The 21,435-nt window shown below is 34.8% G+C and overlaps 1 protein-coding gene across 5 annotated transcripts in view; it reads left to right on the top strand.

The window, feature by feature from the left end:
- slc12a5a (solute carrier family 12 member 5a) overlaps positions 1-19,711 on the top strand; it is a 145,953-nt gene extending 126,242 nt beyond the window's left edge. For 3 of the 5 annotated variants that reach the window (XM_051112170.1, XM_051112168.1, XM_051112172.1), the window contains 20 exons: positions 923-1,170; positions 1,269-1,480; positions 2,625-2,792; positions 3,202-3,300; positions 3,672-3,729; positions 4,182-4,356; positions 4,513-4,631; positions 5,808-5,906; positions 5,996-6,115; positions 7,349-7,453; positions 8,295-8,463; positions 8,595-8,790; positions 10,477-10,646; positions 10,728-10,859; positions 10,953-11,060; positions 11,204-11,329; positions 12,603-12,820; positions 12,930-12,944; positions 13,036-13,169; positions 14,002-19,711. In XM_051112170.1, coding sequence (XP_050968127.1) covers positions 923-1,170; positions 1,269-1,480; positions 2,625-2,792; positions 3,202-3,300; positions 3,672-3,729; positions 4,182-4,356; positions 4,513-4,631; positions 5,808-5,906; positions 5,996-6,115; positions 7,349-7,453; positions 8,295-8,463; positions 8,595-8,790; positions 10,477-10,646; positions 10,728-10,859; positions 10,953-11,060; positions 11,204-11,329; positions 12,603-12,820; positions 12,930-12,944; positions 13,036-13,169; positions 14,002-14,093 — 2,763 coding nt within the window. In that variant the 3' untranslated portion in view covers positions 14,094-19,711. The remainder of the gene's footprint in view (positions 1-922; positions 1,171-1,268; positions 1,481-2,624; positions 2,793-3,201; positions 3,301-3,671; positions 3,730-4,181; positions 4,357-4,512; positions 4,632-5,807; positions 5,907-5,995; positions 6,116-7,348; positions 7,454-8,294; positions 8,464-8,594; positions 8,791-10,476; positions 10,647-10,727; positions 10,860-10,952; positions 11,061-11,203; positions 11,330-12,602; positions 12,821-12,929; positions 12,945-13,035; positions 13,170-14,001) is intronic. The other 2 variants (XM_051112169.1, XM_051112171.1) reach the window with 1 other exon arrangement.
- Positions 19,712-21,435: the final 1,724 nt, after the last annotated feature.

Here is a 21,435-nt window from a genome sequence, read left to right as displayed (position 1 = left end):
CAGAGGGTGCAAAAAAATCTAAGTATTGAGAAAATCACCTTTAAAGTTGTCCAAATTAAGTTCTTAGCCATGCACATTACTAATCAAAAATTAAGTTTTTATATATTTACAGTAGGAAATTTACGAAATATCTTCATGGAACATGATCTTTACTTAATATCCTAAAGATTTTTGACATAAAAGAAAAATAGATAATTTTGATCCATACAATCTATTGTTGACTATTGCTAAAAATATACCCGTGTGACTTATGACTGGTTTTGTGTTCCAGGGTCACATATAATATAATATAATATCTTTTCTGGGGTGAATTATAATCACGACATGATCTTGACAGATTGCATAAGATTTTCAATAATTTCTCACTTTTATCCTTCTTATAAGGGGAAAAATATGAAACAGTTTAATGAACGATGCACTATATTGTGCTTAGAGCGGTGAAACGGAGCATATGCACCCAAAAGTTTATTGCATTAAATATAATTTAGGTCAGGCCTCTAATAAGGACTAATGGCGGGCCATTTGCAGTATTAATTCCACGCTTGACTAGTTCAATTAGCGCTCGTAGAACCGAACTCACGCTAGTCTGTTTTACCGCCTATGTCACTGTGAATCTCACTCATCTCTCGTTATTTTCTTCCTCTTTGTCTGTTTGCTATTCTTTGGCTCTTTTTGTAGGTTTACGCTTCTTTTTTTGGTTTGATGAGGTTTGTTGTTATCATTTGTACGCTGTTTTTCTAAAATCGTTACCTTTAACCCTCCCCAATCTTGCTTCTGTATTATATTCAACTGTTTGCTTTCTGCTTTAAACTTTAGAATATAAAATAAAGCAATCAGCGGATTATTTTTGTTCCTTTTAGTTTGCTTTTATCCTTTCAATTCATTTTTCCTCTTCGCACCTTATTTTCCCCTCCTATCTCAGGTGTACATCGTACCGCAAGCGGCCATTTTTAAGATGGAGGGTCTGGAGGGAGCCGAGGCCGAGGCCGCCATGCTGAACAACATGCGTGTATACGGCACGCTGGTGCTCAGCTTCATGGCCATTGTGGTGTTTGTAGGAGTGAAGTACGTGAACAAGCTGGCTCTCGTCTTCCTCGCCTGCGTCATCTGCTCGATCCTCGCCGTCTACGCTGGAGTGATCAAAACCGCCTTCGAGCCTCCGGTCTTCCCGTATGTGCCTCGGCAATCTCATATGTCAAATATATCTGATTAAAACAGTCATTTTTTTTGTTGTTTAGAAATGATTTAGTTTGAAATGATTTCCACAGAGTGTGCGTGCTGGGAAACCGGACTCTGGTTTGGAAAGGCTTTGATGTGTGTGCCAAGATCATCGAGAGAGAAAACGCTACGGTCACCACCAAACTCTGGCGGCTCTTCTGCGACTCCGAGTTTCTGAACGCCACCTGCGACAGCTATTTCGCCAACAACAACGTCACGGAAATACAGGGAATCCCTGGAATTATGAGTGGCACCCTGCGTGGTAAATATAACCGCAAAATGACATCATGTAGTCATAACCATGTGTTTGGGGTCAGTAAGATGTTTTTATTTTCGTGGAAAGAAGGTAATATATTAACCCTTTTATCCAGCAATAACACTTGGCAAATAGATTAAAAGTGGCATTTGTAATGTTACAAAAGATTTTTTTTTCAAATAAATGCTGTTCTTTTGAACTTTCTATACATCAAAGACATGTAAACAATGTATCAATGGTTTTACTAAAATATGAAGCAACACAACTGTTTCAAGATTTGACATTAAGAAATGTTTCTTGAGCAGCAAATCTGCATTTTAGAATGATTTCTTAAGAAAATTCAGCTTTGATCACAGAAATGAATTACATTTTCAAATCATTTTAAATAGAAAATAGTTCTTTGAAATTATAAGAATATTTCACAGTATTACAGTTTTTATTAAATGCAGCCATACAGAAAAAATATATATTTTCAATTGTCTTTTCTTTATATATATTTCAGAATAAATACACGATATAATATATTTGCTAAAATATTTTTCAAAATATATTTATGTAAATTTATTTTTTACCAAAGTAGAATTTTTTTTTTGTATTTTGTAGAAAAAGAAGTATATACATATATATATATATATATATATATACACACACACACACACATACACATATATAGATAGTTAGAGATATGTGTAGATATGGATATTTAGATATGTATATATACATATAGATTTTTTTTTTAAGAATTGAAAAATATATTTTGCCCTCTATATATTTCAGTCCAACATGTATATATATAGACTTTTTGTCGCCTCTAAATAACAAATAAAGCCTAAATGTAGGCTACTGTAAAACTGGAAATGTATTTTCATGCCCCTGAAATACAGTTTGAAATGTATTTTGTTATTTGAAGGTTTAAAGTAAATATATTTTCATTTTCAAATATATATTTGATTGAGCTTCACTGTTTACAACATAGATTTAGCATGTATTTAAAATATATTTTGGCCATAAAGTATCTATTTTTTGGCATATGGGTCAATGAGCATCAACATTAAAAATCTTACTGACCCCAGTTTTTGAACAAGCCCCTGAATGTCAAAACAGATTTCTCATAACTCTTTGTTTCCCTGTTTCTATCTCTCTCTTCCAGAGAATCTCTTTGGGAATTATATGGATAAGGGTGCATTCATCGAGAAGTCTGGATTAAACTCTGTGGTCGAACCCGATTCCATCCCAACCAACACCAACCGCTATGTGCTTGCTGACATCACCACCTTCTTCACCATGCTGGTGGGCATCTACTTCCCCTCCGTGACAGGTAAAGTCTTCTCTTGACAGCCCTATTCATCCATCATTATGATTATGAAAAATTACCTGTGGATCAGAATGCTTAAGAATATCCTACGCTGTTAAAATAAACAGGGCTTTTACAGTGATGTCACAAATGAGCGAACCTTCGTTTTTAGAACCATCTTTTTTTAAATATAAAGAATATTTCAAAATCTAAAGAAACTTTTTTGCATTGGAAGGGTTCTATGAATGTTAAAACAGAACTATAGATGCCAATAAAGAACCTTTATTTTTAATACTGTATAAGGTTTGGATTTTCCACATTTTAAAATACAAATGAAGTCATTAAAGCTATGTTGGACATTTCAAAGTTTAAGTATGGGAATGATGTAGTAAACAAACATTGTAGCCATTCTGTGTTCTGTTGTTTTGAACAGGTATCATGGCCGGATCAAACCGATCCGGTGATTTGCGGGACGCCCAGAAGTCCATTCCCATCGGCACCATCCTGGCCATCACCACCACCTCCATCATCTGTATCCTCTCATATGTAAACACACACAGCGCTCCACCTAGTGGACAAGGTCTGATATAACACCCTCCTGCAATACAGGAGATGACATAAGTGATCAAATATCAAATGACTCATTTTAGTGATTCAATCGAATCACTTTGCAAAGAGTTTCTGGAAAAATGAAGCTATTACAGACAAATCCTGTGTAGTGGTTGGTACATTTTTAAACCAGTTTATTGGAGCGAACTGCCAAAAGGAACCGATTCATTGCAATGAATCAGTCTTCTCAATTCTAATATACATTAGTAATCACTCTGTGGAGGATTCAGATTCAGATCTGCTGACAGAGTTCATGTTAATCAAAAAACAATGTTATTTAACTGAAGTATTCAGACATGTCCAGTGTGATTCTCTTTGGTTCCTGCATTGAGGGAGCGGTGCTGAGGGATAAGTATGTCATTCAAACTATGTGCTTTGAAATGTCTCTTATAACTTATAAATATGTCATGTGATTTAGTGCATGAGAAGAAATTAATAGAAGATTAATAGAAGACTATTCAAACATTTGAGGTTGATAAGATTTGAAAGTCTCTTTTGCTCCCCAAGGCTGCATTTATTTGATCATGAATACAGTAAAAACAGTAATATTGTGAAATATTATTACAATTTAAAATAACTGTTTTCTATGTGAATATATTTTAAAATGTAATTTTTTGCTGTGATTTATTGCAAAGCTGATTTTTCAGCATCATTACTCCAATCTTCTGTCACATGATCCTTCAGGAATCATTCTAATTTGATTCTGATTTGCAGCTCAAGAAATATTTCTGATTATTATCAATGTTGAAAATCCCAAACTATTTCTAGGTAGCATAATTCTTTGTGTATGTTCGTGCATTTCAGGTTTGGTGAGGCGGTCAGGGGTAATCTGGTGATCGGGACACTGGCGTGGCCGTCGCCCTGGGTCATCGTCTTCGGTTCCTTCTTCTCCACCTGCGGTGCGGGGCTTCAGAGCTTAACGGGCGCTCCGCGTCTCCTACAGGCCATCGCACGAGACGGCATCGTGCCGTTCCTCAGGGTGAGTCTGCACACGTGTGATCAGTGTTTAGTCTGTGACTTTCAGCATAAAGTCAGACTCACATTGCAGCTTAAACTGGCCAAGAGCTGCCAGCACTGACCTTGTGTTTAGCTGTTCATGGGCATATGTGTGTGTGTGTGTGTGTGTGTGTTGCAGGTGTTTGGTCATGGAAAAGCAAACGGGGAACCCACCTGGGCATTGCTCCTGACTGCATGTATCTGTGAGAGTGGAATTCTCATCGCTTCTCTGGATAACGTTGCTCCGATTCTCTCCATGTAAGAGACAATTCTGAGAAAAAAGTCATGATGTAAACTTGCAATTGTAAGAAATGAGATCAGAATTGCGAGATTAAAAATAGCAGTTTTGAATTTTTCTCAGAATTCCATGATATAAACTCAGAGTTGTGAGGAAAATAAACTTCAAACTTTAATTTTGAGATATAAATTCACAATTCTGAGAACATATCAGCCTTTTTCCCCTGAAGAATTGAACTTTAAATATACAGCAGCCTCAGAAAGTGTTAATAAAAATGACTGAATGTCATTGCATTAGATAATAAAATGTTACATTAAGTAGCACCCAGTGTTATTGTTAACTAAAATGAAAAGTATTTTAAAAAATGTGTCAATTGAAGCTAAAATAAAAATAAATAAATAAATAAATAACAGTACATGAAAACCAAAACTTAAATTGAAATTAGAAATGTTGACATGTCAGCTTACTGAAAAAAAAAATGTTGAAGAGTGTTGGAATAAAATAGGTTGAAGAACTAAAATTACTAAAGCTAAAGACTAAAATAAAAATAAATTAAAGGAAAATAGGAATATAAAAAACTCACACACACATAAAATAAGTGTGAAATGTAAAAACTAAAATTAAAATTGTTAATATAAATATTTATTAACTATAAGTACATGTATGTATTATAAAATTATGTATATTTTTAATTGATTAATTAATTAATTAATTAATTAATACTAAAACTATGACCAAAATAAAAAAATAAAGGTAAATAGAAAAACAAAAATGAAATGTAAAAACTCAAAACTGTTAATATAACTTAATTAACTATTACTATAATTATGTAATCTAAAGTTGTATGCATATTATATAATATGTATAATAGACATGTTTAGGTAAATATATATATATATATATATATATACATCAACATGATCCACTAAACAAACAAACACATACTTTAATTTTCTTAATTTTCCTTTCTTTTTTTTATATTTGAAACTTTGTTTTGTGACTTTTTTGCTTAAAAACTGTATTTGGGCTATTTTTGTTTTTTAACAAATGTTATTTAGCTCACTATTTTTTAACTAAAACTATCACATTTAGACTTTTTAAGTGTGGTTTAAGGGTCCAAAAATTGGAGACATAATCCCGGATATCTGTTTCTATTTGTCGACATTATGGTGTTTGTTTTTCTCGTGTGGCTGCAGGTTTTTCCTCATGTGCTACATGTTTGTCAATCTGGCCTGTGCTGTTCAAACTCTGCTCAGAACGCCCAACTGGAGACCGCGATTCAAGTTCTACCACTGGTGAGCTTCAGAGCATCTCGTCTTGCCGTTTGCTGTGGCTTTACTCTGTGTATTTGTACGCTAACGTTTGCCTTCCTCTTCTCCAACAGGACTCTATCCTTCCTTGGCATGAGCCTTTGTCTCTCGCTCATGTTCATCTGTTCTTGGTATTACGCCATCGTTGCCATGGGAATCGCCAGCTGTATCTACAAGTATATCGAGTTCCGAGGGTAAGTGGATTGTGACCCGGAGTCGGCGGAGACCGGCGGAGCGGAAAACCAAGAGATGGATTAGAATTGAGTTTTAGGCGTTTGACCTGTCAGGATTTTCAGATCCCTCGTAATCCGCCCGGCCAAGAACAGCTGAAATCTGCTCCAGGATTTGATTAGTGCCTTTCCTTTGGAAACACTTCCAGAGTCAAGCCGAACAGTGACCCGAGTCTGTCGCCGGAAATTAAAGAGGAGGAGAAAATTGGCGGCAGGATTACGGAGTCTGAGGCTGTGTGCGGATTTGAGCACTTACTGCATGCTGCACTTAACAAATTAACAGAAGTAATTTAAAAAGAAGTATGCATATATCAAAGTCATCATTTTATACAAATCTGAGTCAAAAAAAAGTTGAAATGCAAGGTCAAATTGTGTGCATTGCGCTGTAGAATACAGTACCCTCCACAAGGTGCTTTGTTGTATAATGCACATGTTGCCAGATGTACTAAGTCGTTAAGGTATTGCATACAATCCGAAAAACAGCATGCAACATGTATAATATATATACAGTATAATACAGACACCCAGGTGCAAGCACTCTCAGAAAAACACAAGATATTCTCTATTCATTTTAAACCAATTAAACCTCTCGGATTGGTGGATAATAAACACAAATGGCTCATTAGAGCTACTAGTTAATGGATTTTGTATCGTTCCCAAAATAAGCTAGTGATCTAAAAAAAATGTAAGCATCAAATCAGACTTGTCGTTATTTATAATATTTCATACTTTCGTGATTCTGTGATTTTTTTCAACATTAAACATTATTTTTCAACATTAAATATAAAGACTGTACAGGGTTGGGGCCAGTTTTCATTATCAGTAGCACCAATTTATGGAGTTTTATATGCCAGTATGCTTTAAAGTTGGAAATATTGCTGAATATTTGATTCATTTCCACTATAAATCTGTATCTACAGTTAGAGCAAACACCTATACTTCATGTACATGGGCTTCATCCAATATGTGCATCTGATATTTTTATCTCACATGTGAATTATTTGGTTTAATTTAAAAAACAGAAGCATGCTGACTTGGCATAGACTCTGATGTGATTTTCTGTTTTCAACAGCTCTGATAAATAACGTGATATGCAGCCAGTGTTAACTTTATTATAAAATAAAGAGTGATAAGAGAGAAACAGAGTGTGTGAAAAATACAGTATATGTGTGTGTGTGTTTGTGTGTGTGCTGACAGGGCTGAAAAGGAATGGGGTGATGGAATAAGAGGTCTGTCTCTCAGTGCGGCCCGCTTCGCCCTTATGAGGTTGGAAGAGGGACCACCGCACACCAAGAACTGGAGGTGAGTGTGAATGCATTTATATATATATATATATATATATATATATATATATAAATTTTTATTAGAAATATTGTATTATTTACATTATATATATATATATATATATATATATGTTAATAGTTTTTTCACCATTTGAAAAAAGGCTGAAATTAAATAAAATAATAGAATAAAAAATTTTAAATATTAAATGAAAATTTAAACTTAATAATAAACTTAAATGGCAATGTTTCTTTGACAGCTAAGAGGAATAAAATATTTAGAAGAATATGTTGAATAAGCTGAACTAAAATGACTAAATGTAAGACTAAAATAAGTATATATATATATATAAAGGTAAAAAAAAGTTACTAAAATGTTAAAAACTAAACTTAAAATCAAAACTGTTCATATAACTATTAACATTATTAAAAATTACATTAAAAATGTTTGATAATTTTTATGTGTATATATTTAATATACATTTTAATATTTATATTAATATACTTCATTTTTATACAAATTATAAATATATACTTGTTTGAAATTACAAATTTGTTTATAATTTTGAAGTATTTTTAAGTAAGTTTATATATGTATATATTATTCTCATGCCTATATTTAGCCATGTATTTTTATTTATCTAAGAATGTATATATATATATATATATATATAATGTTTATTTATATATTTATTTTTATGTTTTATTTGTTTATATTAATATGTTATATATATCATATTTTATAGACTTCTATTCATATATATTTATGCTGCATCTTAAAGGTACATTATTTATATTATTGGCCTTGTTGTGCATGTATAATCTTTTGATCGCTTTTCTCTCCTGCTCTTTGTTTTCTTCAGACCTCAGATATTAGTCCTGATCAGCATGGATTCTGAGCTGAATGTGGAGCAGCCACGTTTGCTGTCTTTGACCAGTCAGCTGAAGGCTGGAAAGGGTCTGACCATTGTGGGCACAGCGCTGGAGGGAACCTACCTGGAAAACCATCCTCAAGGACAGCAGGCCGAACAGGTGACATTCATACAGACACGCACACAGACACAACACGGATAGTGAACTACTACTTAGCATATGTTGGAATTTAATTTTGATATTTATTTTGGGTTTAATGTCATTTTTCCACTTGGTTTTGTGTCTCAAAGTCTCTGAGGAAGCTCATGGAGGCAGAGAAGGTGAAGGGTTTCTGTCAGGTGGTCATCTCTTCTAATATGAGGGACGCCACATCGCATTTGGTCCAGGCTGGAGGGTTGGGTGGTCTTCAACACAACACCGTACTGGCCTCCTGGCCACGCAACTGGAAACAGGCTGAGGATCATCAGAGCTGGAGAAACTTCATTGGTGAGAGACAGAAGCACCGTTTCTTCTTGGTTCTTTATTGGCATCTGGTTTCATGAAGAACATTTAATGTCCATTGAACCTTTCCATTCCACAAAAGGTTCTTTGTGGTGGAAAAAAGTTCTAAATGTTCTTTTAAAGTGGTTCTTTCAAGAACTGTTCCATGAAAGGTTCTTTGAGGAACCAAAAATGGTTATTCTGTGGCATTGCTGTGAAAAACCACCTCTTGGATCCTTTATTTTTAAGAGTTTTGGAAAGAAGAATCACAAATGAGATCTCCTTGAAAGCTCAGTTGTTTCTCCTAAACACCAGTGAGATTAAATGGAGACTTTAGAGATGTTTCTTCAATAATCCCATACATATGTGCAATGGGAGATGCGGAAAAATACCAAAGTCTGCTGTCAAAAGTTGGAGATCTCAATATAATCTCTCAAAATTTCTCATCAAATGATCTAGGCTGCTTTTCACATTCATTTATAGCTCTATACTCTTAATGAGTGATACCTATTGATTTATGCCTATATTGATTTCTAACTTCCAAAGGAATTTAAGTAAACATACCTGAGACAAAGTAGATGTATAAAACCAAACTGTATAATTTTCCTCTGGCTTTGTGAGATTGAATTTACACCTCTTGAATCAGTATGTAAGGTCTAGCACACCACTTTGCGCTGCAGCAGCTGTTAAAATCATTGCATCATATGTGTTTGTGTGAGTCTGTTCTGTGTTATGAAGTACTAAAGCAGCCAGACTGAGCAGGTGGCGCTTCTCGTCTCACGCCACAGATGTTCACTTGTGTGAATTTTAAGATATAAGTGATGGTTTAATTCATCTGAGTTGGAAAGGATCCCAAAATAGTTACAGAAATAGTTCTGCTGAATACAAGTTTTTAATTATCAGCTGATCCTTCTCAGGTATTGATTCGGTGTATATACAGTCAACTAAGGATGGGTAGAGAAATGCAGCCAGAAAATGGTTTATATAGTGCAAAACCAAATGGTAATTGTGTAATCCAGTAAATTAAATTTAAATTTATACATTTAAAAAACAATTATTGCATATTTATTTCATGCACAATGTAAATTTATATTTTATTATATTTGCATATGCTATATTTTATTTTTAAGTACAGTTTATTTTAATATATAATTATTTTATTTTAATTATTTGTATTATAATCAATTATTATTTATATTAATTATATTGATCTTTTTTTTTTAGTTTTTCTAAGAAGTCATATGCTTATTAAGAATAAATTAAACAGTAAAAAAATACAGTAAAATTAGTAATAGTCTGAAATATTATTGCAATTTAAAATAACAGTTTTTATTTGAATATACTGTAAAATGTAATTTATTCCTGTGATGCAAAGCTGAATTTTCAGCATCATTACTCAGAACATCCTTCAGAAATCATTGTAATATGCTGATTTATTATCAATGGTGGATTTTTTTTTTTTTTTTTTGAATTGGAACTTGTGATACTTTTTATAGAAATAATGTCATATAGTGTTTTTTTTATTTACTATATATAATTAAATGTTTTTAATTAAATATGTGCTTCATCTTTTCTCAGATTATGCATAACAAATGAATAAGCCTGACATTAGATCAACACCAAACAACAAATCAGTGAACAATAATATATTTATAAGCATAAATAATAAATATAAACGTGTCTTCATTACAGAGCTGGTAAGAGAAACCACCGCTGCCAGTAAAGCCCTGCTGGTGCCCAAGAACATCTCGGCCTTCCCGTCAAACGGCGAACGCTTCACAGAGGGTCACATTGATGTGTGGTGGATCGTACATGATGGAGGCATGCTGATGCTGCTACCCTTCCTCCTCCGCCAGCACAAGGTACGTGCTTTAACCCTTCATTTCCATCAGAATAACGTTACTGCAGCTCGCTTGTTGATATCTGTGGATGATGTTCTGTAGGTTTGGAGGAAGTGCAAGATGCGCATCTTCACTGTGGCCCAGATGGACGATAACAGCATCCAGATGAAGAAGGATCTGACAACTTTCCTGTATCACCTGCGCATAGACGCCGCGGTGGAGGTGGTGGAGATGGTAATGCACACGGTCACTATTATACTTGTACTTGTATTTGAACTATTTTGCATTGAACTGTTGAAAACTACTGTCTCTCTCCTGTATCTTCAGCATGACAGTGATATCTCAGCGTACACGTATGAGAAAACCCTGATGATGGAGCAGCGATCTCAGATCCTAAAGCAGATCAACCTCACCAAGACTGAGCGTGAACGTGAGGTACATGTCCATCCTCAAACATTCAGTCAACCTCTACTTATTATCAAACATGATGCTGAACTGAACGTCATTATGCATGACATCACTGCTTGTGGGCGGGGCCTCGTGTCTCATGAATATTCCCATCGTTCCTCTCCTTTCAGATCCAGAGCATCACTGATAGCTCTCGCGGGTCGATCCGCCGTAAGAACCCGGCCGCCGTCACGACCCAGCTGAGTGTGACCGAAGAACCGGCGGCCAGCAGCAAAGAGGAGAAACCAGAAGAAGAGGTACGGCATGACGGACCGAGCCAGCAATGCTCATTTCGTTCTGTGCTTGTAATTGTGTCTTCAGATATCAGAGAAACGAATGAATGGCTTTACAGTTTTCATTTTACACGCCAATAACAGCCACATTGCTTGTGTTGAACATGCTGGGATCTCAGCTTGACCGTTTTGTCTGATACCAGTGTTTTTGTGATGCCTTTCAGAGTAATGGACACAGCAGAATCCAGCTCTGTCTCTTTCTTTCTCTCTCTCAAAAATTATTTTAAATATTTTTTTAGTTTTACGAAATGCAAGTCGTGAAAATTTTTTAGTCTTAATTCATTGTTTTTTATTTATTTTTATTTTCATTTAATAATTATAATAAAACAATTAGTGATGGTAAATAAACAAATTATTTATTTTACATTTATTTCTTATTTTAATGAGAATAAATTTCATTTTATTGCACATGGTAAATATTAACTGCAGTATTAATCGCATTAAAATATAATTAACATGAAAGTAATTAGTCAGTAAATAATTAGCTTTAAATTTTACATTCATTAATAATTTTAATTTAATAATGTTTTATTATTTAATATTATTCATTATAGAACAGAATCCAGATCTGTCTCTCTCTTTCTCTCTCTCCTTCTCAAAAATTATTTTAAATATTTTTCGTTATATGAAATTATATTTTAATTATTTATTTTTTATCTTAATTTGTTGTTTTCTATTCATTTTTATTGTATTTTTAAAATTAAAAAAACAATTTAATAATTATAATAAAACAACTACTGATGGGAATACATTTCATTTTAATGCATGTATTGATTGCATTAAAACATAATTAACATGAAAGTAATCCATCAATAAATAAATTGTTTTTTAATTTTATATTCATTAATTATTTTAATTTAATAAAAATTATCATTATAAAGCATTGTCAGTTTCATCGTGATTGTTATAAATATATTGAAATCTAATGAAATATAATTAAAATGAAAGTAATTGTCAATAAACAAAATAAATGTAATAAATATTTATTTAATATTCATTATAAAGCATAGTTTTCATCGTGATTGTAATCATAATCTCATTTGTTGTTATTATTGTGATTATTAAATGTTATTTTTATTTCATAATAATTTATGATTTATTATTATTATTTATCATTTAAATATGTATTTACATTTTAAACACTTTTAATTTCTATCTGAGCATTAACGCTTTCTTTTCCTTCTCTTTTGCCCTGACATTCTCCATATGTGCGTATGTGCCGGTCCTGCCCTCTCAGTCTGTCCCTGTGTCCCCATCCCAACAGAAACAGCTCATTGATGACAAGAGTACCAACCCCCCGACCCCGGCCACACCGCAGTCCCCCAGCGCGGACGCCGAGACCCCCGGCACGGTCGTTCAGATGACATGGACTGAAGCGAAGTGTGATGGAGAGCAGGCCAAACCTATAGGAGTCACGACACCAGAGGCCATCAAAGACCTCTTCAACATGAAACCGTGAGTGCAGCATGTGCCAAAAAGTTGCTTGATTTACAATATACAATGCAAAGGTTTGAATTTAGGTTCAGTTACACTTGTCTTCCATTCTTTCTTTGTCACGCCACAGAGAGTGGGAAAATCTGTGAGTATCTCTGACAACGATGCACATATTGACACTCGCTGGTGTTGATTAATGTTTATGAGCTTGTGGTTGATGCTTTCGTTTTTTTTAGAAACCAGTCCAACGTGAGGCGCATGCACACTGCACTCAGACTCAATGAAGTCATTGTTAAGAAATCCCAGGAGGCCAAACTAGTCCTGCTTAACATGCCCGGACCGCCCAAAAACAGAACCGGCGACGAGAACTGTATCCTGATCATTTTCACATTGTCGCATTGTTTTCATTTTGAAAATGATTATGGTTTTTATTCTTTTTTCTTTTTTTATCCAGTTTGGTGTAGAAATTCTACATTTTTGGTAGTCCAAAAATAATAATAATAATAATGAGTCATAAAATAAAATAAAATAAAATAAAATAATAAGATTATAAAATGCCATTTGTTTTTAAAAGGTCACACTGAGTGCATTGCATTATGTTAATTGTTTTATTTTAATGAAATAAATTCATGTTTGTAGTCTTCAAAGACATTAAATTGATCAAAAGTGACATTTTTAATGTTACAAAAGCATTTTAATCTCAAATAAATGCTATTCTTTTAAACTTTCTATTCATCAAAGAATCCTAAAAAATAAAATGTATCACAGTTTTCACAAAAATATGAAGCAGCACAACTGTTTTCAACATTGATAATATTTAGAAATATTTCTTGAGCAGCAAATCAGCATATTAGAATGATTTCTGAAGGATCGTGTGACACTGAAGACTGGAGTAATGATGCTAAAAATTCATTTTTGCATCACTGGAATAAATTTAATTTTAAAATCGATTCAAATCGAAACCAGCTATTTGAAATTGTAATAATATTTCATAATATTACTGTTTTTACTGTATTTTTTATCAAATAAATGCAGCCATGGTGAGCACAAAAGACTTCAAAAATCTTACTGGCACCAAATGTGCATACTGTCCACCATATATAGTACATACTGCGAAAGTAGCATGAGTAGTATGCATCTTTGTGTATGTTTTATGTGCTTTCCAGCTTTCATTTCCTCATTTCCTTGACTCTATCAATCAGACATGGAATTCATGGAGGTTTTAACCGAAGGTCTCAACCGGGTCCTCCTCGTGCGTGGTGGAGGTCGCGAGGTCATCACCATCTACTCTTAAGAAACTAGTCGACATCGTTCCATCCCATTTGCCCTCTTTCCCCAGTGTGGCCCAAGCAATATCCCAGAATTCCCTTCAATCATCCAGCTTCATTCGTCCCGTTCTACTGGTTTGCCAAGCTCTCACTGGCCAAACATCGCTCTTGGCGTTACTCTCGTTCATGATGGACGTGATCCACACTTTACTGTTCAATGAAGTGCACTGTTGATGTCAGTGGGTATTTGTTCAATGCCCCGTCTGCTGTAGCTTTCCTACATCATCTGTGAATCACCGCTCTCACCCAATCAGGCGAAGTGGGTGGGTTGTTAAATTGTTTTTATTTTTTTATGTTGAGGAAGAGGATGCAGAAACGAAAGTGCGACGTCAAGAAGGATTCGACGTTCAAAACTACGCCAGAGATGCTGTGAAATATTCTGCTCTGGTTAAGACTGTCAACCTTGGGAAAAGATTTTCACAGTCTGAATGCAATCCTTTTGTTCTGCAATGTGAATTAATGAGTTTATACTATAATGTGAAGTTTAAAGTCAACGTGAAATCAAACTTGGGGCTATTTATTTCTGAAACTAATCTGTACATGTTATTCCAAAGAAAAAAGTTTTTAAAGTGTTTTTGTCAGTTGTAAACTTCTGAAAAAGCTCTTATTTTTCAACCCCAAATCAAATCTCTCATGCATTTTTTTGATTCTCTTCCTGAATGCTTGCTTTACGGAAGTAAAATGGTTTGCGAAGGGCATTTCACGTTGACTTTAAGCGCTCCTCTGCACAAAGTTCTTTTGTTGTGTGTTTGTTTTGTCTCATCAACCTCCTCCATGTTTTTATTCGTTCCTAGCTATCCCCCTGCCAAATACAGTCACAATATGTGCCAAAAAACAAGGCTGGCAGGGTGTGCGACTTGCTGTTTGACAGCAAAGCAGCGAGTGAGAGTCTATCGGTGCAACCGACACTGTAATTAGCGAAAGAACGAGCTAGAAAAAAAAGAAAAAAGTACTCAGCCACTCTGAACTAGTGTAAATAGTGTATAAGGCATTATTAAATATCAGTGTAGTATTTTTATTGTGAAATAACCGAAGATTCTGGTGAAGAAACGCTGTTGTCTTACAGGGTCAGGGTGTTTTGGGTGGCTACAGGCTTCACTATGGCGGCTTGAAGTGTACTACGGTACCGAACCTCCCCTCCCCAACAAGCACTCAACCTGCACTGACAGCCACTGTGTAACAAATGATTTAATGAGTCTGTGGATTCATTAAATGAACTTGTGTGTGTGTGTGTGTTTGCATGAGTGAATGAGCAAATGGAAGTTGCCCATTTCTTTCTTTTTTTCCCATTTTGCTATAAAGAAAAATCTATGTTTGTTGCATTTATAGACAAATCTGTATGAATTAGCTATATCATAGACAAAATCTATATTATATTACACCGGAAATGTCACAGAGCTATATATAGAGTATAATAGTATCTGATTGTATTGCCAAACTTCGATTTCACTTGTGCCATATGAATGAAAATGTGAATTGTCAACAGAAAACAGTACTGATAACATTGTCACTTTAAACACAAATGCTGCATTCACATCAGAGTTTCCAACTTTGAAACTCGTATTTATATAATTGCTCGACTTTATCAAAAAAACATCCAAAAATGGCAGCGGCTTCAGCAGTTTAGTTGCACGCTTTCTTTGAGATGCGATTTGTACTGTGCTGTTGCAAGAAGTGAATTTGTGTGATTTTAAACCAGCAGATTGCTGTCATTATCAAAAATGCCGCGCATGGATCCATTTTGGGCGTAGCTAATCATTTCTGAGTCCATAAACAGCTCCGAATAGACTCGTTTGGTAATTACGGTAATTCTGACGCAACGTGTACGCAGCACTAGATTGAGTTGTTATACGCATTATGGATTGAATAGCATCCAGAAATCTGAATTCTATGCAGCGCGACTGTAATGCATTAGCCAAATCGCAAAATGAGATTTGATGCAAAATTAACCTGAAATGATAGAAGAGTAGATCAGAAAGTGTATTTTTGAGAGCATAATGTATGTGCAATTGGGAAATCATATATTCATTGCATTATTTATTTTTGTAGCGATATAGGCTATTTTATGCAGTCCTTTTTTTTTAGCAGAAATACCAACAACTGCATATATACATATATATATATAAACACAAATATATAGATAAATATATATATATATAAATAAATAACTTGAATCTCACTTGGATAGAAAGTACATACAGTAGTTTATGAAAATATTACAGATTATTTTATGTTTAAACATGGGAAAACCTCTCATAAGATATGAATGCTGCTGCTAGTGTATGAATAGACATGGATTGTGCGTGTACATAAAGCGAAAGATTAAATATTTAAAGGTATATTTACGAGGGGAGGGGTTGACGCGGAGATTGCATTGATCGAAAACGACTTCAGCCTTATCAGCTTTATCATTTTATTTAGTTGATTTTCCATTCGTTTAAAGTGACGACAACGTTCACTGAATCTGAACAAACCGCAAAATGTGTCGAAACACGACACTTTTTTAAGTACTGCCTGCGTAGACTGAGCCTCTGATGACGTTTCGACAATTAGTTCACTCGACGATGTTTTTAACAAACACTTACGATATGCTTCGTTTGCATGGTGTGTGTTGGAAAATTTTGATTTTCGTGACGTGTAAAGAACAGTTCTAAGAAAAAAGTCAAGGCAGCTTTTTCAGATTGCTGTCGCGACTAAACGGCAAAATGTTTAGCGAGCATTCTTACGTGTTAACTTAGATTAGCGGGATGCTGTGTGTTGTTGTTTTTGGCTTTGTATATAATATCGCTCTCGAGACACTGTAGCTGCAGGGTCGTCGTTCCCTGTTTGTGTTTGTTAGGATGCTTTTAGTACACACCAGAAAAAATGAACTTTTTTGTTTTCAACGGTAACGTGCAATATTGATTTCCACAGGAAACGGTACGTATGACGTATTTTTAGTTGCTAGTTCGCCCACGGTTCTGCTTCTTGTAGAGTTCATCGGCGCGCTTCGTATGCTAGAGTGTGCGTCACATCTGTTCTATGGTGGCTGAGATAGAAATGCACTTTATACGAGTTAACGTTATTTACGTCCATGGTGACAGTGACGATTGAGTTGCCAGAATCATGAGCATGCCAGATCCATTTCAGCGCTGATGCCTCTAGCGGCGAGAGTGTGTACTGCATCGGCCGCGTTATCGCAGAGAGTTTTGTTCGCTGCGGTAACATACTACCTGAAGATTGATTTGATTATGCTGTAAAACAAAACAAAAAAAGATGTGTGTGTTTGCTGTTTATTTGGCATGAATTTCTAGCACTTCTTGTAATTAATGACGAAAAGAGTATACGTAGATGTAAAAAAAAAAAAGAAAAAGAAGATATATTTCTAATACGAATCACTGAGTTGGTGTGGTAACATTTCCATTCCTCCTACTTTTCACTCCCTACGTCGTTCCGAACCTACGAGCACTGTTTCGATGTGATCACCGTATAAAAAGACTATAAACAAGCGCTTCCACTGCTGGGCTTGGCTCTATTCAAACTGACAGTGGACACATTCACAATCTTTTTCCTTGCTTCAACATCTCACGATGAATACCTGGCTTGTGTGTAGCAAAAAAAGAAATCAAGTGTATTCCTTCGCCAAGGAATATCGAGGCGTTCGACACATCTCGGAAACAAAAAAGGGCTCTGAATAACAGTCTGTACTTGGTTTTGAAGTTTGACCTGTGACATTGGATGTTCTTCAAAAAAAATGGAATCTCGCTTTATTTTATTAATCCTACACTCTTGGAAATAAAGGCTGTTGCTGCATTTTGATGTTTCCTTTAGGTTATTCAGGTCAGATCAGAATAAGAATCAGAATGGCATTAGACTGTCAAACCTTTATTTTCAAGAGTGTAGTCCCATGACGTTTACCTCTGAGGTCACCTGAAGGCTTGTATTTGTTTTTCTTGACATTCCAGTGATAAAACTTTGATTAAAAAATGCATGTGAACATGCAAAGTTCTGTGAAAGTCCAAATGTTGAAATCCAAATCAAATCCATCTGAAGCAGTTGAAATAGAGCCAGGACCTGGGTCCGTTGTCCTGTTCAACGCATGCACATTATCCTGAACAAGCTGATATACATATATATATATATATATATAAATATAAATATTTAAATGTTTTGTGATATACAGTATTATGTTCACGCCGGTTTATTTCAGTTCTTTTAATTGTAAATGTGTTATTTTTACCAGATGTTTGGTGTTCTTGTTGTGCACAACGGTTTCTTTTGGATCAACTAGTATCTTTGTGTGAATGGATATTGACTGGTTAAAGGGGTCTATTTTTACTATAGGTAGTTTAGCCAAGACAAAGACCATTTTACTTTTAATGCAGTTATCAATGAGTTAATTTATTTAAAGACGAACTGATTACCAAAGTTTTTTATGTTGACCTGGGTATGTGTTTAGTCTATTGCAAACTGTCATTCTGAATGAATTAAAAAGAAACTTGAGGGTGTTTTGTTTAACAGTAAAATCATTATTTACTCCAGTTTGTACTCATGCCTTAAATACAAAAATTGGCAGCTATATGTTAACAAAAACAAAGTGCAATGCTTATGCTTTTTAAATATATTGTTTATGCATATATATATTTAATTATTATCTCATTTAAAAATCTAGTTTTTAATTCCAGGGCTGATTTTAAGTACTCAAAATGAAGCTAAAAGGTCTAAAAAAATATTTAAGTGGATATTCATAAAAATATATAGTTTAATAGTGTTTTGACTTTCTGAAAATGCATTTGCCCAATTTAATGTTTTAAAAACATTGAGTTCCCTACTAATTTGATTGGACAAGCAGATTTCATGGCTTATTGCGTTTTTGCAGCATCGCTGCAAGTTCGATTTTACAGAAGTAAACAATCCGAGACGACTATAAGAAAAATGTACAAAGAAAATCATGTTTTGTCTTGGCTTTGCTTCTCTGAAAAGATAACAATGTGAGTTATTGAATAGCTCGCTCTGGGCAACTGATTTCACGCTTTGCAAACGAGTGCAATTAATTCTAGATCAGAACATTAGTTTTACATGGAAAATGACTGAATCCCTCAGGCTTGTTTTTGATTCATTTGAAATGAAAACATTTTGTATGAACATCTGGACGGGAATGTAGTGGAGAACAAGTATTTTTCAGATCTTTCACAAGTAGATTTTTTTTTGTCCATTCCGGGTTTTATGGTCATATTGCCATGTAGTGTGTTCCTGTGTGTTTTTCAGTTGTTTGTATGTGTGTGGATGTGTGTTTGTGTGAGTGAGCGTGTGTACAGTGACGTACACACAACAGATCTGGGACCACAGGCAACGGCGGATGTGGGTCCTGTAAATATAGCAGAACTAGTTAGTGTTGAGGTGTTTATTTTTTGTGTCAGTGTAAGTTGAATATTTTAAAAAGATAAATAATGAGTATTATCTATTGTGTTTCATGGTACATAAAGAAAATAATGTAGTTTTATCTTACATTTCAAATGCTTTATCTCTATGGCTTCTGCAAAACTCCCATTCCATTTTATAGATTTGTCAGCACAAAATGCAATAAACGAATACCATTTTATTACGGATTACTTGATGGAGTCTTCATTTCGAACAGGTTCAAGGCTCAAAGTCTTAATCCTAGTCCTGAAGTTTCTCAGCACTCCACATTTTGGATGTTACTTATTTAACACACCTGATTAATTTCATCAGCTCATTAGTAGAGACTCCATGACCTGAACTGGCTGTTTTCTGAGGAGCTTTTACTAAAACTGTCAGAAAAAGCACTGGAATTGCTGAAAATATCGAAACAAACATCTAGATTAGCCAGTAAACCTCACTGTTGACTAGTCAATTAGTCAAACTTGAACCCAGTTACCTCTCATGTTGGGGAATCTGAATTTTTCAAAGTCATTTCTTTTTAAGTTTTTCTTTGTTTATCAGTGCAAAGTCAATCAATTCAATTTGTCACACGAGTGTTCACAGAAGTCCTCTGACCTTCCTAAAGAGCATTTGTGGCAGAGGTAAGTGTTTAGACCTTACTCAGTGTTTACACGTGTTGAAACACATTATTATTCATTTTCTACTAATAGTGTTTTAAAGTTGCCAACTTTAAAACACAAGGGTGAATTTAACATTTTAATATAAACCAAGCATAATTTCCAGCCAACAAAACAAATTTGTCTACACTGAAAGTGAAAATGTTGAAACAGCATTTAACAGAGTGTTTTCAGAACACGTCATCAATTAGCCATATTGGTGGCACAAAATGTAAACAATGCCGGGAACTCACATATTTTGCTGATTATTGCTGCTGAAAATGGCGGTTTTGGGCATTACTGATTGGTTGGACCAGGTTATAACAAATATTGAAGAAAACTGAGGAACAAAAGGTGTTTGTGGTTGGCCAAATTGAACCAGTATTTCCAGGGCAAGAATCTTGACAACATTTGTATTTCCGGTCAGGTAGGTGAAATATCAGGCTAATATCTTAATACTGCTTGTACGTTCCTTTACTCCGTATTAACTTTAGTTTGTCAAAATATTTTGCATTTTCCTGCTTACTAAGTCCTTCTCTATATGATTTAGCAGCTTCCACACATTTCATTAGTGGTTTAGACAGCATAAATTAGCAGAACAATGTATTCTGTAGTACATTAACTGTGCAATCCATGCTGTTGTTTACATCTGAGTATCACCATTATTGGTAGCTGCCCAAACCATGACGTAAGTGTAAACCCTCTATATAAGGTCACATGGAGCAGGATTTTGGAGCAATATTCCAGCGCAGCGTGCTCTGTCTTATACAATATATTTTGGAAAATGTAGCATGTCATCATGGGTATTTTATGCACACAGTTTGATGTGCTATTTCTGCAGCATGAATACTAAGCAAAAACCTCCATTAACATGGAAGAGCATGCTTTATCCCATCAATTAACCCTTCACAAAGACACACCCCCCTTAGTTACTCTAGCTACGTCCAACAAGCTTTAGTGCTCTCAGGCCACATATCATGTTCTCACACTGTGAAAAATACATTGCGGAGCAATGAGTACAGACAATGCGCCAATAAAATACCATTTTGTGATTATTTAGGTCAGGACAGATCGCTGTAGTGCCTCAGTTCAAGCAGCACATACCCGATCATTCCTCTTTACTAGTTATAGCACAAAATAATCACGAACATCAGACGCTATCTTGTTTCAGCTGTTGAACAACAGACTTTTTTTAAGTTCAAGTCCAAGTCCATCGACGAGAATCTACTCTCCTGTCTGGTTAGTTTGTCAGACAAAACAGCAGATTCGG

Source organism: Labeo rohita, chromosome 6 (genome assembly GCF_022985175.1).
Source record: "Labeo rohita strain BAU-BD-2019 chromosome 6, IGBB_LRoh.1.0, whole genome shotgun sequence".
NCBI classification, from domain to species: Eukaryota; Metazoa; Chordata; class Actinopteri; order Cypriniformes; family Cyprinidae; genus Labeo; species Labeo rohita.
Note: the sequence above shows the minus strand (reverse complement) of the source record. Positions and strands in the feature narration are given on the sequence as shown.